The 23083-nt window shown below is 32.9% G+C and overlaps 1 protein-coding gene across 2 annotated transcripts in view; it reads left to right on the top strand.

Annotated features, from left to right (window-relative positions):
* The window catches only part of TMEM135 (transmembrane protein 135), a 377165-nt gene that overhangs the window by 149030 nt on the left and 205052 nt on the right, over positions 1-23083 (top strand). For both annotated transcript variants that reach the window (XM_001376587.5, XM_056794888.1), the window contains exon 5: positions 6410-6475. In XM_001376587.5, coding sequence (XP_001376624.1) covers positions 6410-6475 — 66 coding nt within the window. The remainder of the gene's footprint in view (positions 1-6409; positions 6476-23083) is intronic.

Genomic DNA, 23083 nt, shown 5'->3' with positions numbered 1-23083 from the left:
AGTCAGAGTACACTTCCCAACATACCTTCTAGATACAGTAGATATTTTTTGAGTGTTGTGAGATTTATAAAAATCCATTGACCTATGATCAAATGAGTGATGTTTTTCTTTGAGCTAGTTTTTTTTCTTGGACAGCAGACATTATTATGTCACCCTGCATATACATGAGTATTTTCCAGTGAGGTATGACTTGCCAGAGGATGCCTTCTTAGAAAGCCTTTCAGAAACTCCAGGGCCACCTCCATGCTACAATGAGTCTTTACAATTCTACTCTAGTGAAGTGTTCTTATAACATTTTAGAATATGCTACTTGATTTGTAAAGTAGAATAATAGTCCTTGTCATTCTTATGTGTCTGATGAATGTTGTATTACTATTGGATTAACAGATGACTATAAAGCATGTTACAAAAACACTTTATTGAGATTTTTTAAAAATTAATTTTCTTTCTGTGCCCTTGGTGATTTAAATTTTAATTTATCCATGTTTATAATGGAGAAGAGGTTCTGTATCTCATCATCCCTGCAGGTGTTACTACAGTAGTTAATATATTAACAGGATTTGATAAAACAGTTTGCCTGCTGGCTATATAGTGAATATTCATATTTAAAATAAGTTGCAAACCATGTATGATGTAAGATCTTATACATTTAACATGGTTGTATTGCCCAATAATTAAAATTCGGTGTGAAAATATTTATTAATTGTGACTGTCTGTATTCTACCTTGCCTTCATCTTCTAAGATGGTATTAGGTTGGTCACAAACTGAATTTTAAGTTTAGGTTGTTTGCAAATAGATTAACTTAATGTTAATTGGATGAACAGAGTTATTAAATCTCTCCAGCGAATAAACAAAATAGAAGAAGTATTCATTTCACTTTGCCCTAAATGCAGAAGAAACAATGAGTAGTGGGTAAAGCCTTCTCTCTGGGGTGACTTAAAGTACTTTGACTTACAATGGCCCTTAGGGTGAAACAAAGTCACTTAATCTCCCTGTGCCACAGACCATTAAGTTAGAGTATAACTCTATAAATTATAGAGTGGATTCTAACTTGTATTGCCAAATGAATTTTCCTGGTTGAGAGATCCCTACACCAATGAAATCATAAGTACTATTTCCCCAAAATGTTACTTTGAAAATATCTTTTGCTGTAATCTCTTTTTGAAGATATACTTCTTCAGAAATGCCTCCTTTTTATATGATATTTTAACTGTAGATTATATTTACATCTTTTAGCTGAAAATAATATCCTTTCTTTGCATCCCCAGAATACAGTGTGACACATAGTAGGCAATTTATAAACACCTATTAAATTGCATAACTTTTTGTAAGTGGTATTCAAGTATATAAGGTCATAAGACAGTAGAAAATGAGTGCTGCAAAATTATAATCAGATTTAGCTCTAGTGGAGAGATAAAAGAGAGCGGACACCTCCCTTCCTTTCTTTGCTGAGGTGAGAGGCTGTAAATGTGTAATACTGTTTATAATGTTAATTTTTTTATATTATATTGGTTAGTTTTGCTGAACTATTTCTTTCTTTTCTCTCCACTCCTTTTTAATTCTCATTATATTTCTTTGAGATGGTAAGGAGTAGGGATATATTGGGAAATGTAGGTGGCATAAAAACAAAAGGTAACAATAAAAATGTATTTTTTAAAATAAAGGGTTCTTAATTTATGTATGAATGAATGTTCATATTGAAATAAAATGATTTCTTTTTTAAAATATTTTTATTGATGTCTCCTGTCCCTTACCATTATAGTTATTCCAAGTATCCTTCCCTCTCCACTTTCCAGAGAGCCATCCCATATAAGAAAGGATATTTTTAGAGAGGAAAAAAATTAGCAAAACTGATTATTTACATTAAAAAAACTCTAAGAATATATGTAAGATGTAAAACCTTTGGACCTCCTACCCTTCATAGAGTGGTCAGTCGAGGGGGTAAACTCACATCTTTTCATTTAAGTTCTGCATCTTAATAATTTTGTTACATTCAACTTTTGATGTGTTTGTGTAGTTTTAAATTTTACATTGTTTGTGTGTGCATATATATATATGCGTTTAATTCTGCTGATTTCACTCTGCATCAGTGTATACAGATCTTTTATATGCTTCTCTTTATCACACATCATTTTGTAAGGGGCAGCTTGCTGGTTCAGTGGATAGGGTCCTGGGGTCTCTAGTAAGGAAGAACTGAGTTCAATTTTCACCTCTGGCACTTACTAGCTAGCTGTCAAGACCTGTGCCAAATCACTTAATCTCTGTTACCTCAATTTCCTCAACTCCAAATGAGATAATGACAAGCATCTACCTTCTTCCTCCCAGGGTTGTAGTGAGAATAAATTGAAATAATAATTATAAGTTGCTTATCAGAGTTTCTGGCATGCTACATAAATGTTAGTGATTATTATTGTTGTTACATAGTAATATTCTATTACATGTAGTTGTTATGGTTTATTAAGCCATTCTCCAAGTGATAGACTTGTACTTTATTTCTAATTCTTTGTTATAAAAAAAGTTGCTATCAGTGTTTTGATATGTATTGGGATTTTCTTTTTATTAATGATTTTGTTAGTTTATAAGCCCAGTAATGTAGTCATTAGTTCAAAGGGTGTAGACATTTTAGTGGCTTTGCATAATTACAAAGTGTTTTCCAAAATGATTATACCATTTCCTGGCCCTGAGTGGATAGTAGTACTTTGGAATTGTTATAAAATCTATCTGCAGGTGCTCAAAAGGTGTGTAAGCCAGAGGTCACCCATCAAAGGCTTTCCCACGAAAGGCCCTGAGTGGGACTTTTTTGTTAAAAGATATGATAATTTCAGCCACATTTTAAAAAGCATAATTTAAAATGGTTTTCCTGAATAGGTGTAGCAAGTTACTGTGCCACCAATAGTGTACTAGTGTCTTATTGCTTTCTCTGGACTCTCCAACATTGACTTTTTTTCTTTTGCTATGCCACTTTGATTGGTGTGAGCTGAAACAGATTTGTTTTGATTTTCTTTTCTCTCATTGATTCAGATTTAGAGCATTCTTTTAAATGGTTGTGAAAATTTCCAATTCTTTTTTTTTAACCTTCTCTCTTAGAACCATTTCTCTGTATTGGTTCTAAGGCAGAAGAACAGTGAGGGCTAAGCAATAAAGGTTGTGATTTGCTCAGGGTCACAGAGCTAGGAAGTGTGTGAGCTCTGATTTGAATCCAGCACCTCCTATTTCCAGACCTGACTATTCACTGAGCCACTTAGCTGCCCCCTATTTCTTTTGATAAATCTTTATTATTGGAAATGGGTCTTATTCTTAGATATTTGTACTAATTGCTTATATATTGTGGAAATTAGATCCTTTTCAAATATATTTCATAAAAACATTATTTCCAATCATGTTTTCCTTATCCTAGCTGCATTTATTTTGCATGTCCAAAAACATTAGTTTCATATGATAAAAATTACTTATTTTATTTTTTGTGATTACTCCTACCTTCTCATTTTCTCTGACTGCCCTCTATGCCTGGAATGCTATTCTACACTGCCTACTTAATTCGTTTACTTCTCTTGACACTACTAAAATTCCATCTATAACTAAAAGTCTTCTTCAACTCTTGATTTTAATACTTTTCTTCTCTTATTTCCCATTCATTTTGTATGTAGCTTTTAAAATATATATTTATTTGCATGTTGTCTCACCATTTAATTGTAAATTCCTGGAGAGCAGGGACTTTTACCTTTTTTTTTTGTATCTCTGTTGCTTAACATGGGGCCTTATAGTAGAGAATTAATAAATATTTATTGATTACTAAAAGGTCTGAGGAATAAGATCCTGGTTTCTCCTTTCTCAGTTGATGGCTCTTTCTATTGATACTAAGCGAAATGAACAAAACTAGGAGAACATTGTACATGTTAACAGCAATATTGGGTGATGAACAACTGTGAATGACTTAACTATTCTCAACAATACAGTGATCCAAGACAATCCCAAAGGACTCATGATGTAAAATTACCATCTGAATCCAGAGAAAGAAGTGATGGAATCTAAATGCTGACCAAATATAATATTTTACTTTCTTTCTTCATTTTTATTGTTGTTGTTGTTTTGTTAGAGTTCTCCTCTTTAAAATGATTAATATGGTATGGAAATGTGTTTTGCTTGATAATTCAGCTCTGGGAAGGGAGATGGAAAGAATGGAGGGAAACAATTTGGATCAAATAACTTTGGAAAACTCATGTGGAAATTTGTCATTAAAATGAAAAATAACAAAATAAAATAACTAATATGGGAAAATGTTTTACATGATTGCATATGTAAAACCTATATGAGATTGCTTACTATGTTAGGGAAGGGCAAGGAGAAGGAGGTTGGGCAAGAATTTAGAAGAGATAATTTTTTAAAAATTAAAAATTGTTTTTACATTTAAGTGGGGGGAAAAGAAAATATTATTAAAAATAAAGAAAAATTGAGGCAGATAAAAATTAACTGACTTGCCCAGGGGCACACAGCTAGTAAGGGTCTGAGATCATATTTGAACTTGGGTCTTCCTGAGTCCAGGCCTATAGCTCTATCCAATAGACCTCTTATTTGCCTCTGCTAAAAATATTATTGAAGGTAAAATTTCATTCATTTTGAGCCCCACACAATAACACAGAATCAGAGTTGGAAGGGACTCACAGTTCTTTTAGTTTCACCTTACCTGAATAAGACTTATTTGAACAATGAACTTGACAAATGATTGTCCATCTTTAATGACCTCTGAACAGGATTCCACTACTACTGAAGCATCTCATTGTTTATTTAGGTTGTTCTAATTATTTTGAAGTTTTCTTTTACTTCAAACTAAAATTGATTCTTTGCAATTTCTACCCATTGCTTCAATTTCTGGCCTCTGGGGGCCAAACTCAATATAATCTTTCATCATTACATTCTTTTAGTTACTTGTAGATAGCTATTGTGCTACAAATTGTCTTTCCTCTGTGTTATATATATATATATATACATATATATATCATTTGATAGTATATTAAGTGATACTGGAGATCTTCACCATTCTACTTGACTTTGCTGATACTTTCTAACTTATCAGTATCTTTACCAAAATATGGAATCAGAAATTGAATACAGCATACCAGATGTGGTCTACAGAGTATTATGAGCTCTATATTCTTAGATTCCATGCTTCTCAGTATAGCTTAAGATTAAATTAACAATTTCTTTTTTTTTTTTGAGATCATATCAGTCTCTTCATAATGAATTTTTAGAGCACTAAAAATGAAGATTCCTTTCAGATATTCTTTTATTCTATCCTTGTGTCCCTGATCTGGCACTTAAATAATTATTTCTTGAGTCCTATGTATGTGATTTAAAAGTTAAGGCAAATTATAGTTTTGTTCATTCCATTATTAGTTTGTCAAAGCTTTTTTGGATAGCTGCGCCTCTCAGTTTTGTGTCATCTATAGATTTAATAAACATGCTATCTGTACCTTAAATCATGTTATTTATATAAAGGACAGAACAAAGAATGTTTAGAAATTCCACTAATGACCTTTTCCAATTAATGCAGTTAATGACTTTTTGTTATAACCATTTCAATCAGTTCCAAATCTACATAATTATACTATAGTCTAGACAACATTTTTGCATCTTCTTTACAAGAGTAGAATAAAAGATACATATTGAGCCATTTAAAATAGTATGTTTTACCCAAATGTTGTGAAATAGAACTAAGAATATTATTCAGATCCAGAATTTCTGGCTCTTATGTCATATTAAGGATGTGATTTATGGATGTACTATATTTCTGAGTAAGTTATTGTTGATGAGGTAGTTAATTATTTCTTTTATGAAATGTATTTGTCTTTTTACATCATCATCATTTCTGAATTTATATCTCAATTTCAGAAAGCAGTTAAGGATAAACCAATCCTTTAAAACCCTCCACCAAAAAGAGTTCAACCACACTAGGCAGCACCTCAAATGTGTTTGACCGTATTTGCAGTTTTCCACTTCCAATAACCCTCACCTCTGCAAAGAATGAAGGAAGGTTCATTGTCTCGTCTGTTCTCCAGGGCAAAACTTCTCTATTATTATAATTATACAACATTCATGTTGAGTTTTTGTTCTTTCCATTTCTACTGGTGTAGTCATTGTGTATGTTGTTTCCTTGGATCTGTTTATTTCATTTCTTTCTACATAATTTTCTATGAATTTACCATATTTCTTTGAATTCTTAATATTCCTGCTTATTCTTATAGTGCATTAATAGCTTATTTAATTCATATGCCACAGTTTATTTAGTCATTCCTCAATAGATGAACTTGACATCAGTGTCTTCTGATGTGTATTTTACAATGGCATAAAAATACTTATTTTTAATAAGATTATATTTTAAAATATAATATTTTTCATTTCTAATTACAGGCCACAGAAACATTGTTTAGAATGGGAGTAGCAAGAGGAACTATCACAACTTTAAGAAATGGAGAAGTGAGTACAAAATGTTGATTTGCTTTGAAATTCTTTGTTTGTTATATAATATTTTCTTTCCTTTATCAATAGTGTGTTACATCATGTTTTATTGAATTGTATTATATATCTAAATTTATATCTCTATATCTCTTTTATGACAAAGAACAGAAACCAATGTATTTTGCTAAAATTTCTAAATGTACATAATTTTTACATATATGTTTTAAAATTACTTTTATTAATATTATTTTTTCTTTAAACTATCTTAATTTCAGCCTTAGATTGAATTCTTTTTTTTGTGACAAATGAAAACACCTAAGCATAGTGCAGTCTATCCAGGGAGTCTCTCCCCTCCCCTCATTTCTTTTTTTTTTACTGAGTAGGAAGAAAGAGATAAAGTATTTCTTTCATTCTTTCTTTTCATATTTATTGATTTTTCAGTCTGACTTTCTTGTAGTAATTTTTTTCATTTACATTTTAGTCAGTGAATATATTATTTTTTTAGTTCTTATTTGGCTCTGTATCAATTCTTATAAATCTCATATTTTTGTGAATTATTCCTATTTGACCCTTTTTAAGACATAATAATACTATATGATTACATTCATATATCATAGTTCTTAAGGTCATTTGTTACTACAAAGTGTGTTGCTATGAGTATTTTGGTATATATTAATTAAACCTTTGTTTCTTTGATTTCTTTAGAGTATGCCCATTAGTGGGATTAATAGAATGAAAGATATGGATAATTTATTCATTTTTCTTGCATAGTTCTAGCTTAAAATCCAGAATCTTTCAACCTCTAAATTCTCCCAGAATTTTCCAGAAATTGTATAAGAGTTGGAGGTAGCTCTTCCTGAGGGCAACTTTTTCCAATAGTGACTATTCCCAACTTTCATGTGTACTATGTGTATCTGTATACATAACCGCTAAAGTAACATTCCTAAAATATAGATCTGACTCTGCCATTCTCCATCTCAGTAAACTCCATTGTTTTCTTACACTCCTAAGACCAAACAACATTTAAAACTATTCACAGCTTATCTTCAGTCTCTCTTTGATTCTATATTAGACATTACTCTCTTCCACATACTTTTCAGTTTAGTTAAACTGGCCATCTTGCTATTCTTCCCACTGGATATTATCCCATTTTCATGCCTTTACAAAGGATCTCCTCCATATGTGGAATGTAGTAAGCACTGCTCACTTTGATTCTTAGAATTCCTAGTTTTCTTTCAGAATTCAGCTTTAACTTCATCTCTTAACCTTTCCTAATTCCCCTTCTAGTACCTCCCCCCTATTTGCCTTCTATTTATTTTGTATTATTTGAGTAATTTTCCTGTTTATTTTTATATGTGAATATATTATTCCTTGTACAATGTTAACACACTGAATACAAGGTTGGTTTCATTTTCTCTTTTTAACTCACAAAGCATAGTATAGTTTTTGGCCCATGTATTAGACAATTAAATTCTAATTTGATTGATACTCTATAGTTATATATACAGACTATGGATGTGTGTGCATGTATGTTGTGTGTGTATGTATATATGTATGTATACATATATTCGTTTAATAAGTATGAGAGTTTCGAAAAGGTGTTCTTTCATATCAGAATAGATATACAGTGATTAAATTAATGGTTTTTCTATGAGGAAGTTATAGTTTAGTTGTAATTAGGAAACAGTTCTTTCTTGTCTCTACTACCTGATTCCCTTTACTTCCTTCAAGGCATACCTCAAATCCTGTCCTGTGAAAGAGGCCTTTCCTCATTTTTCTTCTATTCTCCCAAATGCCTTCCCTCTAAGATTACCTCCAGTTTATCCTATATGTATAGATTTTATATGCACCTAGTTGTTTGTCTGTTATCTCCCCTGATAGAACTGTGATACCTGAGAAGAGGGACCATTTTCCCCCCTCTTTGTTTATATGCCCTATGCTTACTTAGTACAGTGTCTGGAACATAATAAGACTTTTTTTTAAAAAAAAACCCTTACCTTCCACTTAGAATTGATACTGTGTATTGGTTCTGTGACAAGGAAATCACTTTAAAAGACTGATATATATTAATTTAAGGTCGCCAAGGAATTCAGCTATGTAATTCCTAAATGAAAACTCAAGTCAGCAGTCAACCTTTTATGGAGTTTAATTACAAACAGGAGGAAGAAAGGAATTAGAGATAGAGAGAGAGAGAGAGAGAAAGGGGAGAGAAGGGAATAGGGCTTAAATACCCCCTCTGTTTAGGCTGGGCCAAAAGGTCCAAGCCCTTAGATAGCTGGGGCAAAGAAAAGATATCAGTTCCTATTACTCACGTGACCAAAATGGAGAAACAGTCTCAAAGGCCCCCACCTTCAGCTTCCTTCAGAGCAAGCTTCTCAGAGCACACTCCAACCACACAGACCAACTCCTCAATCACCTCCTCGAGTCTTCAGACCCCCCTATCTTTAAGGAAACCATCCAAGTTCCCTCCCCTCAGTTCTCACATCTACCAATCACTGTCCATCAATTTCCCTGTGCCAATGGAGGCTCTAGCTTAACTCAGGACCGCCCAGAGGTCTCTGGCTTTGCACATGTCTGTTGAAGGTCATATTTTCAAATAATTAAATCTTTGATCCTTTGCTACAGCCCTTCCTAAATCCTGTTAACCTGAGTAGGGTAGAGATTGGAATAATTAAATTTTGATCTATGCTGCAGCCCTTCCTCAATCCTGTTAGGACTGAGTAGGGTGGAGATTGATTCCAAGTATCTCCATTGTATCAATTCTAAAATCAATCATGACTCAAAGAAATTCCTGTTCTATGCTTAAGCATAGGTCAAAGTCCTTTCCATTGTTCAGCAAAAGGTTTCTGTCCTAAAGTAATCTTAAGAAGGGAGGAGGAGGAACCTCCCATGCCAATGGGGTTCACATTCCAATAGACTATCAGTAAGAAATTTTCCAAGTATGAAATTTCCCAATGGTGAAATTTCCAACATTTATAAGTCTAAGGAATTTTAAGGTTTACAGTTCCAAGGCAGAAGATCAGGAAGGGCTAGGCAATTGGGGTTAAGTGATTTGCCCAGCATCACATGGCTAGGGTGTGTCTCAGGCCAGATTTGAACCCAGGCCCTCCCATCTCTAGGCCTGGTTCCGAATTGACTAAGCTACCCAGCTGCCCCCATAATACAATTTAATAAATGTTTGTTGACTTGCAAAGTAACAAAAACATACATGAGAATGTAGTATGAATCTTAAAGGTCAAGGTGGCAAAAAGAACAAGAATGTAACCATTGTGTAATTGAGTTCTTGGGTTCTTGTAAGATTTCAAATTTTGAATGAATGATTATTATGGGAAAATGTGTAATCTTGTGTAATGATTTTCTAAGACCCCACTTTAAGAAATACTGTTATGAATGTTAAAAATTGTTTTTACATGTAATTGGGGAAAAATAAAACATTATTTAAAAAGTACTATCCCAAAAGATAGGGGCTGGCTTATTTTGACTTCGTAAGTAATATTATTAATAACTTCTGCCATACAGACTTTTATAGTTTGTACCGTAATGTGAACATTTGCTCTGATGATTATGATATAGATGGATAGATAGATACATACATATATAAAACATTTACTACAAGCACTGTGTGCCAGGCACTCTGCTAAGTTTTGGGGTATAGAATACAAACTAGCAAGATAGCGCTGGTCATACAGGAGCTACGTGTTTGAATGAGAGAAGATATGCATGCAAAAGTCCCTGAAAAGAACAAATGGAGGACACCTACAAGAAGAGCATGGTGAGAAGTTCAGGAGGTGTCATGGAGAGCTGGGCTCCTAGGAGGATAACAATCAACTCTGTGAACACCAGGAGATCAGGTTTTTCCTGGGACAGAATTGCTTAGAAAGTAAGGTCAATGTTAGCTCTGATAAATTATATCAAAATGAAACTTAAAGGATAGATTTTGTTAAAATCCCTAAGGAAGGTTTTCTTGGGAAGTTTTTTCTACTTTCAACCAGCTTTTTATCTATCAGAAGAATAGATTACTTTTCTTAATTTTCTTTTTTAATATTTTATTCATGCCTTTTATTTTTTATACCATAGTCCCTCCCAATACTTCATTTTGCCTCTATAGTATTCATAGAATTGTACTTTTTAGCAGAAAGACTCAGATAAGCAAAAAGGAGAAAAAATGATTATCTTATACTTTTTCCTATAATAAATCATCTCTACAGAATGCAGTGAAGTATGTGCCATCTTAATTTCTCTGGACTCAAGTTTGGTTACTATGTTTAATCTGAATTCTGATGTCATTTACATTTTATATGTTTGCATTTATTTAGTCATAAATATTGTTCTTTGGATTTTTAAAAACTGTATCAGTCTCCGTGTTCTTTTAAATATACTTATTTGACATTTCTGGTATTATATGGTAATATTCATTACATTAATATTATACAATTTATTGAGCTATTTTTCAATCCACACCTCTTCCCCACCTTACCCCACCTTATTTTTTGCTTTTACTAAAAGTGCTGATGAATGTTTTGGCATGTCCTCTTTGAAGTATATGCCCAATAAAAAGGTTAGAGAGAATGAACAAAGTAGTTAATTTTTGTGTGTCTAATTTCACATTATTTTCCAGACAATTTGGACCACTTTATAGTTCTACCAGCAGTATATAAAAGTGCCTCTTATTTTACAGCTTGCCAGCATTGACAATTTCCTTTTCCTCTGTCGTCTTTGCCAGTTTGATGACTGAGGTGATCCCCTAGTTATTTTAATTTTTTATTATTTATGATTTACATAATTTTTACTGGTACAGTGCCTGATAAATTATGAGTACTTAGGAAATGTTTGTTCAAACAAAGATTATTAAAAGAGATTTTTGTTGAATTTTATATCTATGCATGCACGTGTGTGTGTGTGTGTGTATATATATATATATATATATATATATATATATATATATATATATGTATGTATGTATGTAAGAGTCCTGCTATTTATTGCCTCACAGAGTCATAGGGAATATTATAGCTTTAAAAAATAAAACAATGATGTTAAGGTCAAAAATAGTAATACTTAGTCTGATTTTAATAATTAGTACCTACTCACATCAGATGAAATTAACTATATTGAATGCCATTAAAGATGGTTAAAATCATATATAATAAAGTAAGCTTATATAGCATCTTTGGAATTATTAGAACTGAAGATAAAAATAAACAATATTTATGATATAATTTTGTTAAGGAGACATGACAGCAGTATGAGGTAAGAGGGATGAGGGTTTTCCTAAACTACAAGAATTCAGAATACCCATCTCTATTTCAAGTAATACTATTACCTTAACTATTTTGGTAAAACAAACTAACAGTGCCCTCTCCAGTCTAGTTGTCTGTATGACATCATACCATTCAAATAGATCATTTAATTAATAGCATCTCTTTTTTATGTAAAAAGAATATACCATCACAGTAAGAATAAAACCATACCAAATAAAGTCATAAATTTATATTATAAAATGCACTACATTAAATATTTTATATTTGTACATTTTTCCTGGTGATCCAAAGCTTCAGTTAGTCAAAAATCTTTCCAGGAATGACTAGCTGGGAGACATACTGGTCTCCCAGTTTTCAGATTTCGGAACCATCTCAGTTTTTAAATGATAATAAAGTCAGAGCACTTTAGATTTAAAAGGTTATTAATAATTTTAAAGATGAGAAAACAAATTCAGAAAAAGATTCAGTAATACTACCAGATTCTCCACATTATGTAGTAATGGAGCCATGTTTTTAGCTCACATTCTTGAATCTTGCTCTCTGAACTCTTACACTGTTACCTTTTTAAATGACAACTTTTGAGTGATTTAGCATCTAGATCAGGGGCTTTGAAAGATCATTAAAAAGCTGATTGTTTGGAGTCCATGTTTTTATCAAAGGAATACTGCCTCATTTGGCTTAAAGTTAAAATTACAATTACCTGTTTGAGAAAAAAAAATCACTATAGATTGTGAATTGAGAATTAGCTAACTACTAAGTTTAGTACTGTATAATGGAGTGATTATCCAAGGCAAACAGTATAATGCTAGATTCAAACACAATAACAACATATTTTTACTTTTAGACTTGTAAAGCATTTTATATATGTATAACATAAAATTATATATATGTATACACACACTAATAAAACATGACACTGGTACTCCTACTTCACAGATGAAGAAACCGAAGGTTTAGAAGGATTAAGTGCTTTCCTAATGGCCACAGAGCTCCACACTGCCTTCACAAAGATCAGTATCATAAGGCAGTAAATGATATTCCATTTAAATTATACAGATATAAGAGTACAAAAGAAGATAGAATCACTTCCATCTAGAGTAAAGACAAGGCATTTTGGAGGAAATGAGTAAAGATTCAAAATTTCAGATTAGCAATTTACTAATTTAACTTAAATGTTCAAGAAATCGACATAACAGTATAAATTTGAAAAGTAAAAATTCAAGATACTCTTTTTTTGCTTCTTATTGTTCTGTTGTTTTAAGAATAAAGCGAAACTAAACATATGCTAACAATTCATGTGGAGTTTCAGACGATCTTTCATTAGAACTATTTGAGTACATCTTATTTTATCCTATTGTAAGCTCTTTGGGAACTAAAACTCTATTTTATATTTTACTTATTTTCTCATCCTTCCCAACAACCAGAATAGATAGAACATTGTATTTATAGTTTGGAGTGCCTGAGTTTCAATATTACTTAAGACATTTATTATATGTCCCTGTCAGGTCAATTAATAACTCAGCCTCATTTTCCTCCTCTGTAAAATGAACATAAAAACATCTCTCTTCCAAGGTTCTTGTGAGAATCAAATAAGATAATACTTGCAAAACTTAAAATTAGACATAAATATTATATGTTACTATTCAGATTGTAATTGTAATTAACTTATTATTGATTGGTTTGTTCCAACCTTCACACAGTTGACAAAATAATCTTACTAATACACAGATCTAACCAAATCATTGCATTGCTCAAAATCTTTCAGTGGCCCCCAATTGCTTTTACAATGAAATAAAGTCTTTAAATGGGCAATAAAGGCCTTCTATAGCCTACTTCTAATTTATTTTTCCTCTATATGCATTCCACATACCAACTAAATTTTTCTCTGAATTGGTTCCTCATATTGGATGTACCTGTTTGCAGAGAAGCTTTTCCCCCTGCCTGATTATCTCTTCTTCCTTCTAGTTTCAACCCATGTGCTACTTCCTTATTAATTTATCCCTGATTCTACTTGTCTTTCTTCCTTCCCTGGAGTTTACAGTATTCTTTACCCACAAATTTTCCTAGAACTTTTTGTATTGATCTCTTATTTTTTTCTATCACATTCTATTGTAGTTTGTTACTTGTGCCATTTTCTTTTTTAATGTATCCCCATTTTACCAATGAGAAACTGAGGCAAATTGAGGTTAAATGACTTACCCAGAATCACACACAGTCTAACTTTAAGTTTTGGAGCTTTTTCAGGTTTTGTTTTTACATTATGTTGGCACTGCCTGACACATTGCTTGGTAAATGTTATGGGTTTAAATTATATTTATTTTGTTGAATTGAATTCCAAGGGAGTTTTAGAGTTGGCATTACTGAAGATTTTTATAAATAGGATTGACAGTTAGCAATAGGATGACAGATTTGACTAGCTAAAAAGTAGGAGACTGTATTAAATGATTTCCTGAGATGCCTTTTTAATGCAATAATCATTTAATTCTAAGAAATGTTTTAGATTCTGATAGTTATTTTCAATATTTGACACTGAGACTGTTTTTCACAGAGTCCATATGCTTCTCTACTTTCTGGTCACTGGTCTTGCTGATGTTCCATTAATAGACAGCTTAATTATCTGACATTTTAATATGGAAATATGCCTTTTTGGTGGGCAGATAGTGTTTTCTTAGAGGAAGACAGAAGCAATTGAGGACTTTAGACAGGATTTTGAAAAATCAATTTTAGAATTCCTTTTATTGTGATTTTTTTTATGTTGTTTCATCCAAAGAAATGTTTAGTGACTATCCTATATGTCTCTTTCTAGATATGACTTTTGAACTGCCTTTATTTCCTTTATAATGGCAAGTCTGCTTTTGACTTGAGTATAAAAATAAATGTGCCACAATTTTGTGTCTAAAAGAAAACAAACAATATCTGGCCACTATCTGGCTAACCATTGAACACTTAGGTTTTATTTTTCAGAAATGGGAAGGTTCTTAAGATAACAGCAGTTTGTTTTGATCCTAATAGGAATAGCTTTAGGGCTAGGAAAGCAAGTGTTTCCACATGGGTATGCCATTCCTAACCCCTCTTCATCTATACATTGGCTATTTTAGTTATGCAACCAAAATCTGTATACTTTAGAGAAATTAATAACATTTGTGTTTGTTTCAGTGTTCTTGGAATTACTGGCTAGATTTTGTAAGGTAGGCGAGTCATTGCAGAATATAGAAAATGTTATCTTCTTGATAAAGGCATCCCAGCAGGGATATTTATTTCTAATACTATAGTGAATGCAGCAGTGAGTAATTTAATATTTAAGAGGACTAAAGTAAATTCTATAAACTAACTAAAAGCCCAACTTTTAGTGTTGACCATTTTATTGACCATATTGCTAATTTGAGTACTAGGACAGTAATAGCCTAACATTTAATCTAGTACTTTTGGGGTCATAAAAGCTCTTTATACCCTGACTCAGTGAGGTAAAAGCATATTGAGAGAGATTAGTGATAAGGAGATGCAGATAAGAAGGAAGAACAATATTGTTTTAGGAGGTAAAGTAGAACTATGATAGTATAGAGAAAGTAATTCCTGTTTTGAGGGAGATAGAGAGGGAAAAGTTCCAAGAAAAGCCATCAAATTTTGGTGAGAGTAAGTAAAATGGAAAATGAGAGAGATCAATGAGAAAGCTGGGAACAGTATGACTCCCAGCTAACAGAGGTTAGGGTTTTCAATATCTGAGTCTTTTACTTAAGAAGCCTGCTGCCACCCAAGTGTTCTGTGTCGTTTTGTTCCTTCTCTCTCTAGTTTAGTGAAATAGTGTTCTGAAAAGTATGAGGCAAAGTTCTCAGCATTTACCACATGGACTAATTAAAATTGGAAAAAAATTCAAGTACTCCACTTTTTCTGTACATGAGGACAAATGTCTTATTTTGTTCACTTGGACAATTGAACTTTTTGTTCTCTTTTGCTTTTCATTAGAAGAAGCTCTCACCTAATAATTTCACATTCATTTCAACTGTTGTGACACTTTTTTCCTTTCTTTTTAAGAAAACTTGGCCTTTGACATGGTAATACAGAGATTCTGTTCTTTGTGTTTAATTAGACAAAAAAATATATGATATCCAGGTTATATTAGAAAGTGCCTGCAGGTTTTATAAATTACTATGCCTTTAGACTGTGACAAAAAAAAATAATATGAGCCTCAAAAGCCACTTTAATTTTAGGCATATTTTATCTCCCATGCTTGGGGGATGATAGGCTTTTCCAGCCTTGATCACTTCCAGGCCCCATTGTAGATGTGTGATGTGTGATGTCAGACATTTGATAACATTACCTGTCCTCTATCTCCAATCCAGTTCTTTAATATTTATTTGAGAAAGATGACATTGTCATCAATAAGTATTACAACAACTTCTACAAATTTCGTTTGATGTTTCTGATTTCTATTCTTTTTTTATGTTGCTGTCTTAATTTCCTGAAATATCCTGAAGATATTTTCCACTGACTGTATTTTACTTTGATTTGCCCCCTCTGAATTGTATTCATAATTAGAGCATAGTGGCCATGACAGTACTCTCATGTTGGAGGATGCTCCCAATTCCCTGCCAAAAAGCCCTCCCTTCCTCTCATGACTCAAAATTTATTCACTTGGTGATGTCCCTTTCCAAAACCTCTCCTACTGAAGGACTCCAACCTCACTCTGCACATGAGTCGGGTCTTCTGGATGCCAGGGAGTCCCTAGGGACAAGAGACAAAACTCTTCTGAATGCCAGGAGTCAGGAGATTTTTAGCATAGCTTCAGAGTATACATTTACATGTCTGTTCCTCTCTTCCCCCACTATCTTTCCTCTATTTACTCTATTGATTCAATCACAGGGTGGGGCAAATAATAATTTAATCAGGAAGCAGAGTATTTAAAATTAAATATCAAAATGCTCGCTTTTTAAAATCCAAAGTTAATCTTAAGGTAACAAATAAAAGGATATGGGCAAGTGTCAATTGTTCACATCTCACACTAGGGGACTTGAGCATAATATTTTTAAAAAATGATTGTTTTATTCATTGTCTAGACTTTAGAAAATGATAGAGAAAATGTCAATAATGAAGATTGAATTTAAAAGCATGTCATGTGTACATTTTTTAACCATTACCTCTGTCTTAGATTCAATACTAAGTATTGGTTCCAAGGCAGAAGAGCAATAAGGGCTACGCAATTGGAGTAAAGTCATTTGCCCAGTGTCACATATCTGGGAAGTATCTGAGGCCAAATTTGAATTCAGGACGACTGTCTCCAGGTTTGATACTCAGGATCTAACTGTTCTACCTTTTTTTCTAACTTAAAATTTTTTTAAGGGACTACATTTTATTTTTTTCCCCTCGAATTATATATTAAAAGTTGCCAAGATTTTTCAAAGAATATTTAGTCTCAAATTCTCTTCCTGCCTTTTTCCCTCCCCCCAATATCCCCTTCACTTGTGATGGTCTGCAATCTCATATAGATTTTACATGTACATTCATGTAAAATATTTTCCCATATTAATCCTTTTGTGGAAGGAAACTCAAATAGAAAAAAAATCAAGAAAGTGAAAAAAAGTATGCTTTTGTCTGGATTGAAAATCAGTTTTTTTTCCCCCTAGATATAGATGGCATTTTAAAAAATCATGAAACCATTGGGATAGTTTTGAATAATTATATTGCTGAGAATAACTAGCATTCACAGTTGTTCATTATAAAGTATTCTTGCCACTGTTTTTCTAACTCATCCTAGTTGTCATTTCTTTTGGCAAGAGTATTCTATTACAACCATATACCACAACTTGTTCAGCCATTCCCTAATTGATGGGCACCCCCTCAGTTTCTAGTTCTTTGCCACTACGAAAAGAACTGCTAAAAAATTTTTTTTGTCCAAGTAGATCCTTTTCTCCTATGTCTGATCTTTTTGGGGTACAAACCCAGTAGTGGTATTACTGGATCAAAAGGTATGCATAGTTTTATGACTCTTTGAACCTAGTTCCATATTATTCTCCAGAATAGTTTTATTAGTTCACACTTCCACCAGCAGTGTATTAGTGTCCCAATTTCCCCACATCCCCTGCAATAGTTATCATTTTCCTCTTTTGGTCATATTAGACATTCTGATAGGTATGAGGTATCTCAGACTTGTTTTAATTTGCACTTCTCTAATCAATAAAGACTTGGAGCATTTCCTGGTATGGTTAAAGATAGTTTTATTTTCTTCCTCTTAGAACTGACTATTCAATATCCTCTGATTAATTGAAGAATGCTTTGTTTTCTTATAAATGACTCAACTCCCTGTATATTTGAGAAATGAGCCCCCTTTCAGACATTTTCTATAAAATCCCCCCATTTGTTGTTTCTCTTCTAATATTGGTTGCATCTTTTAAACTGAATGTAATCAAAATTATCCATTTCATTTTTTGTTATGTCCTCTTGGTCTTGTTTGGTCATAAATTCTTCCCTTATTCAAAAGTCTGACAGGTAAACTTCACCCTGTTCCTTCATTTTGTTCATTATACTCCCCTTTATTTTTAGATCATTTCTATTTTGACTTTATGTTGGTGTTCGCAATGTTGGCCTATGCCTAGTTTCTGCCATGTTATTTTCTAGTTTCTCCAGAAATTTTTGTCAGATTTCTTCCCCAACAGCTTGAATCTTTGGGTTTGCTGAATACTAGGTTACAGTGGTCATTAACTACTGTGTATTGATAACCTAACCTATTCCATTGATCCACTACTCTATTTCTTATCTAGCACCAGATTGTTTTGATGATTACTGCTTTATGGTATAGTTTGTGATCTGGTATGGCCAGGCCTCCTTCCTAATTAATTTTTTTACTATTTTTTCTAGTTGTAGGAAATGATTTTTGGGGTAGTTATGACTGGTATGGCACTTAATAGGTAAATTAATTTAGGTAGAATTGTTATTTTTATTTTATTGGCTTGGCCTATCCATGAGCAACTAATATTTTTCCAGTTGTTTAGGTCTGACTTTATGTGAAAAGTGCTTTGTAGTTGTGTTCATATAGTTGGTGACTTTGTTTTTGTAAGTGTACTGCCAGGTATTTTATATTGTCAGTTATTTTAAGTGGAATTTCCTTTTTCTTTTTTGTTTGAATTCTTTCCCAATTTTTCTAAATAGTTTATGTAGTATTGGAGTTAATTGTTTTTTTGAATATTCAGTAGAATTTACTTGTGAATTCATCTGGCCCCACAATCTTTTTCTAAGGAAATTCTTTGATGCTTTTTTCAACTTCTTTTTCTGTGATGGGATTGTTTAAGTATTCTATTTCCTCTTTTGTTAATCTGGTCAGTTTATATTCCACATAACATGTTGATTCACCCTCAAATACTCTAACCACCCAATTCCTCTGCCTACTCACCTCCCTTTACCTATTGTGCCAACCCACTTCAGTAACATACAAAGATGGCCATATTCTTGATCTTGTCATTACCCACAAATGTTTCATCTCTTGTGATTAAAAATTCTGAAATTCCCTTATCTGACCATAATCTATTTACTTTTCATCTTTTTTCTACTTTCCCTTGTAAAGATTATAATTAATATTCAGTACTCCAAGTATTATATTTAATATTAAATTATATTAAATATTTATCTTGAAGTATACGGAAGTAAGGCTAGCCAAAACCAGGAGCTGCTCCTCCCTCTTCTACCATGCCACCAGAGAGAGCCCACCTGGGTGGAAAACAGAAACTCAAAACTACCCCCATGTAAGGAGATGCACAAACAGGAAAAGGAAAAGGGGATTGTGGGAAATGTAGTCTCCAGGGTTCAAGATTCTAAATCAATACCTCCTTATAAAACCCTGCTCTTCTTTATCATAAATTCTAATTTTCCATCCCCTCAGTTTTCTTCTAGGTTATCTCCATTAGCCTCTTCTCCCTATCTTGACCTCTTGGGGAGGCACTTTGACTACTAAACTTAATGTGTCTCTTGAATCTCTGAGTCCCCTTATCAAACTGCTGGTTACAGCTAGCTAAGCTTCAGCCTTGCATCAATTTCTCCATTCATCACCTTTGCTGCTGTGTTATTCAGTAAAAGTGGAGAAAGTCACAAAACTGTTTTAAGTTGATCCACTACAAATTTGTATTACAGAACCTTACCTGGGTTCTGTATGGACAGTTCTAGTTTACTTATGGACAGTTCTAGTTTACTTAACTTTTATCAATTCATTGTGTCACTCACCACATAGGGTTTTTATAAACTTTTGTCCCTCCTCAAACTTCCCCTGACTCTCCCTTTCTCCACTGCCAGCTGAGATTCTTGCCTCATATTTTATAGAAAAAAAATGTGGTCATTTGCCATGAGCTCCCTTTTATATCCTCTTCCTCATCTTCTATCACTCTAATTCTTTCTGCCACCTTTCCTTCACCTCTGTCTCTCATAATGAAGTGACTTCTTTTAACTTCTCTACTTGTTCATGTGATATTATTCCATCCCATCTCTACTTTTTTCCTTCCTCTGTCATCCCTAGTCTTTCATTTATTTTCTGTCTCTGTCTCTGTCTCTCTGTCTGTGTGTGTGTCTCTCTCAGCTCATTTTTTACTATCTATACACATGCCTATGTCTCTCCTATTCTGAAAAAAAGCCTATTTTGATCCTTCCTTCTTTGATAACTATTGTCTTTTTTTCATTTCTTCCCTTTTAGATAAACTTTTCAAAATGTCCATATACATACAATATGTGCCTCCACGTTCTCTCTTCTTAATCCCTTATAATCTGTTTTCTCACTTTATCTAATTTCACTGAATCTGCTCTCTTCAGAATTACTAATAATTTCCTAGTCTTAAGATCCAATGACATTTTCTCTTTTCTCATTCTCCTTTATCTGTTAAGTCTTTGACACTGCTGATCACTCTCTCCTTCATATTTTCTTCTTTCTGTCTTCACTAGACACCACTCTCTTCCCTCAGGCTGGCAACCTATTAGTTACCCTGGACTCCTCACTCTCTCTTACCTCCCATATCCATTTTGTTGCCAATACTTGTCTGTTTCACTCTTTGTAATATCTCTCCTATATTCACATTTTCTCCTTGATATTGGTTCTGTGTACCTTAATTCTCTTCCCATTCTAATCTGTCCTTTATTCAGTCACTGAAGTGATTTTTCTCAAGTGCAGATCTGGCCAGGTCACTCCTCACTACTCAGTAAACTCTAGGGCCTTCAGTTGCTTCCAGGATCAGATACAAAATACTGTTTGGCCTTCAAAGATCTTCATGATCTAGCCCCCTCCTACCCTTCCAGTCTTTACACCTTACTCCCTGATGTGTAGTATTTGAACTACTGACACTGGCCTTCTGGCCCTTCTCTAGGACCAAATTTTCTATCTCTTGGTTCTATTCTCCATTCTTGGAATGCTCTCCTTCCTACCTTCTAGCTATTGACCTCTCCCCTGACTTCTTTTCAGTCCAAACTAAAATCCTACCTTCTAGAGAAAGCCTTCCCCTTCCCCTCTTAATTCCAGTGTCATCCTCCTGTTAATTATTTCCTATTTATCCTATATTATCCTATTTTCTGCATATTATTCTATTTATCCTATGTATTTGTTTGGATGTTGTCTTTTCATTAAATTGTAAGCTCCTTGGCAGCAGCAATTGTCTGTTGCTTCTTTTTAACAATATCTGGCATATAGTAGATGTTTAATAAATGTTTAGTGACCACATTTTTTCTTTGTGTATAACTTTTCATTTAATATTTCCTGATCTTTAAAATGGGGATAATAGCACTTACTTTCCCAGGATTTTCATGAAGATTAAATGAAATAATTGCCTAGTATGTGTCACATAGTAATCACTATATAAATGTTAACTGTTGCCATCATCATCATCATCATCATCATCATCATCATCATCATCATCATCATCTTCAAGGTAGAGGTGGATTCTTATAAAAACACTCATGTTTTACTAATCTTTATAGTTTAAATATTTAATGGAATAAATAAGAGGAAGTGTTTGCCTATATTTTTACATACAAACTGGTTTTTTAAGTTTACCTGCCAAAATGAAAAGTATATATGTGTGCTTTATTTTCTGAGAATAGAGGGTGTATACCAAGTTCATTGTTTAGGCTATTGGCAATTTCTATTATTTCCTATTTCATTCAAATTGAGGAAAATAAATAAAAACACCCTCTCATAAAAAGTTAATATTTATTGCTCACTGCTTCATTTAGGAGCATTAGGAGTAGGTCTGTGTTGAAATTTAAAACGAGTTAGACCAGCAAGAAGAGTTCATGCATAAATGAAGTTCATACTTAGTGACTTTCCTTCTCTTCCTGATTGTAGTTTTAGTTTTTCATAAAAGCACCATTTCTGTTATATGTTTTTTAATAAGAAATATAATTTATTAAGTAGTTTTTTTAGAAAAAGAGGTTGTATTAAGTACAATTCAGTAGCAAAGGGGAACAGATTTTAAATTAGGAAAATAAAAAAGATAAAAATCTAAACCCAATAAATCAAGGTGAAGAAGAATTCATACTGAAAAAATCTGCCAATTAAAAAAACCTTGGCATACTTGAAGAATGCCAAAGTTCATCTTTGGGATGGAATTATCATTCTTTTGCAAGTAGTCACAGTGGGCAAAAGAACAATCAGTAAAACCCAAGTAGTTATAGGACCCCCTTTGTCTGACTCTTGAGAATTTTAGTGTTCACCTTAAAGATTTTTCCTGAAGAATTTTGATTGTCGCTGTCTTCACTTCTGCATATTCCATGAGACCATCTTTCTTTAGTTCCTCAAAGAATCCAGAAGCCTACAAGTCATGTGTTCCATGTCACAATGTTATAGATACTACTTCATACTTTATAGTTTTCATGGTTTGGGTTTGTGTGCATGCCTGTGCAAGTGCATATTTGTGTGTGTGTGTGTGTGTGTGTGTGTGTGTGTGTGTGTGTATGGGGAGAGTTTCCTTCTTTTCTGTAAAGAACTATTTTTAGCTTCACTTTTCATGGGTTTTGTCAAAGCCGTTTTGGTATTTAATTCTCTTAGGGCTTTTGAAAATTACTGCTTTCATTTTTACCTAAATGGTGAGAAGATCCATTTATTGATAGAGGGAAGTTGGATAAAGATTGGTTTTGCAGGCCTTGTTTTCCTCCTCTGTTTGTTCAACTTATTACAAAGTTACAAATCTTTATGTTTGTATTTCTGCTATGAGTCTGTCTATTGGAATCAGTTATGTCAAAGACTGGTAATAAAAAAAAAGGAAATTCATTGAAAAAAATTATCATTTTTTTTATAAAACAGATAAAAAAAATTATCTGTTTTTTATTGGCATTGAATAGCACATTATCTCCTGGTTTACCTAGAAGCAAAGAAAAGAAAACCTGAAACAGAAAAGTTACA

This window comes from Monodelphis domestica, chromosome 4 (assembly GCF_027887165.1).
Source record: "Monodelphis domestica isolate mMonDom1 chromosome 4, mMonDom1.pri, whole genome shotgun sequence".
NCBI classification, from domain to species: domain Eukaryota; kingdom Metazoa; phylum Chordata; class Mammalia; order Didelphimorphia; family Didelphidae; genus Monodelphis; species Monodelphis domestica.
Note: the sequence above shows the minus strand (reverse complement) of the source record. Positions and strands in the feature narration are given on the sequence as shown.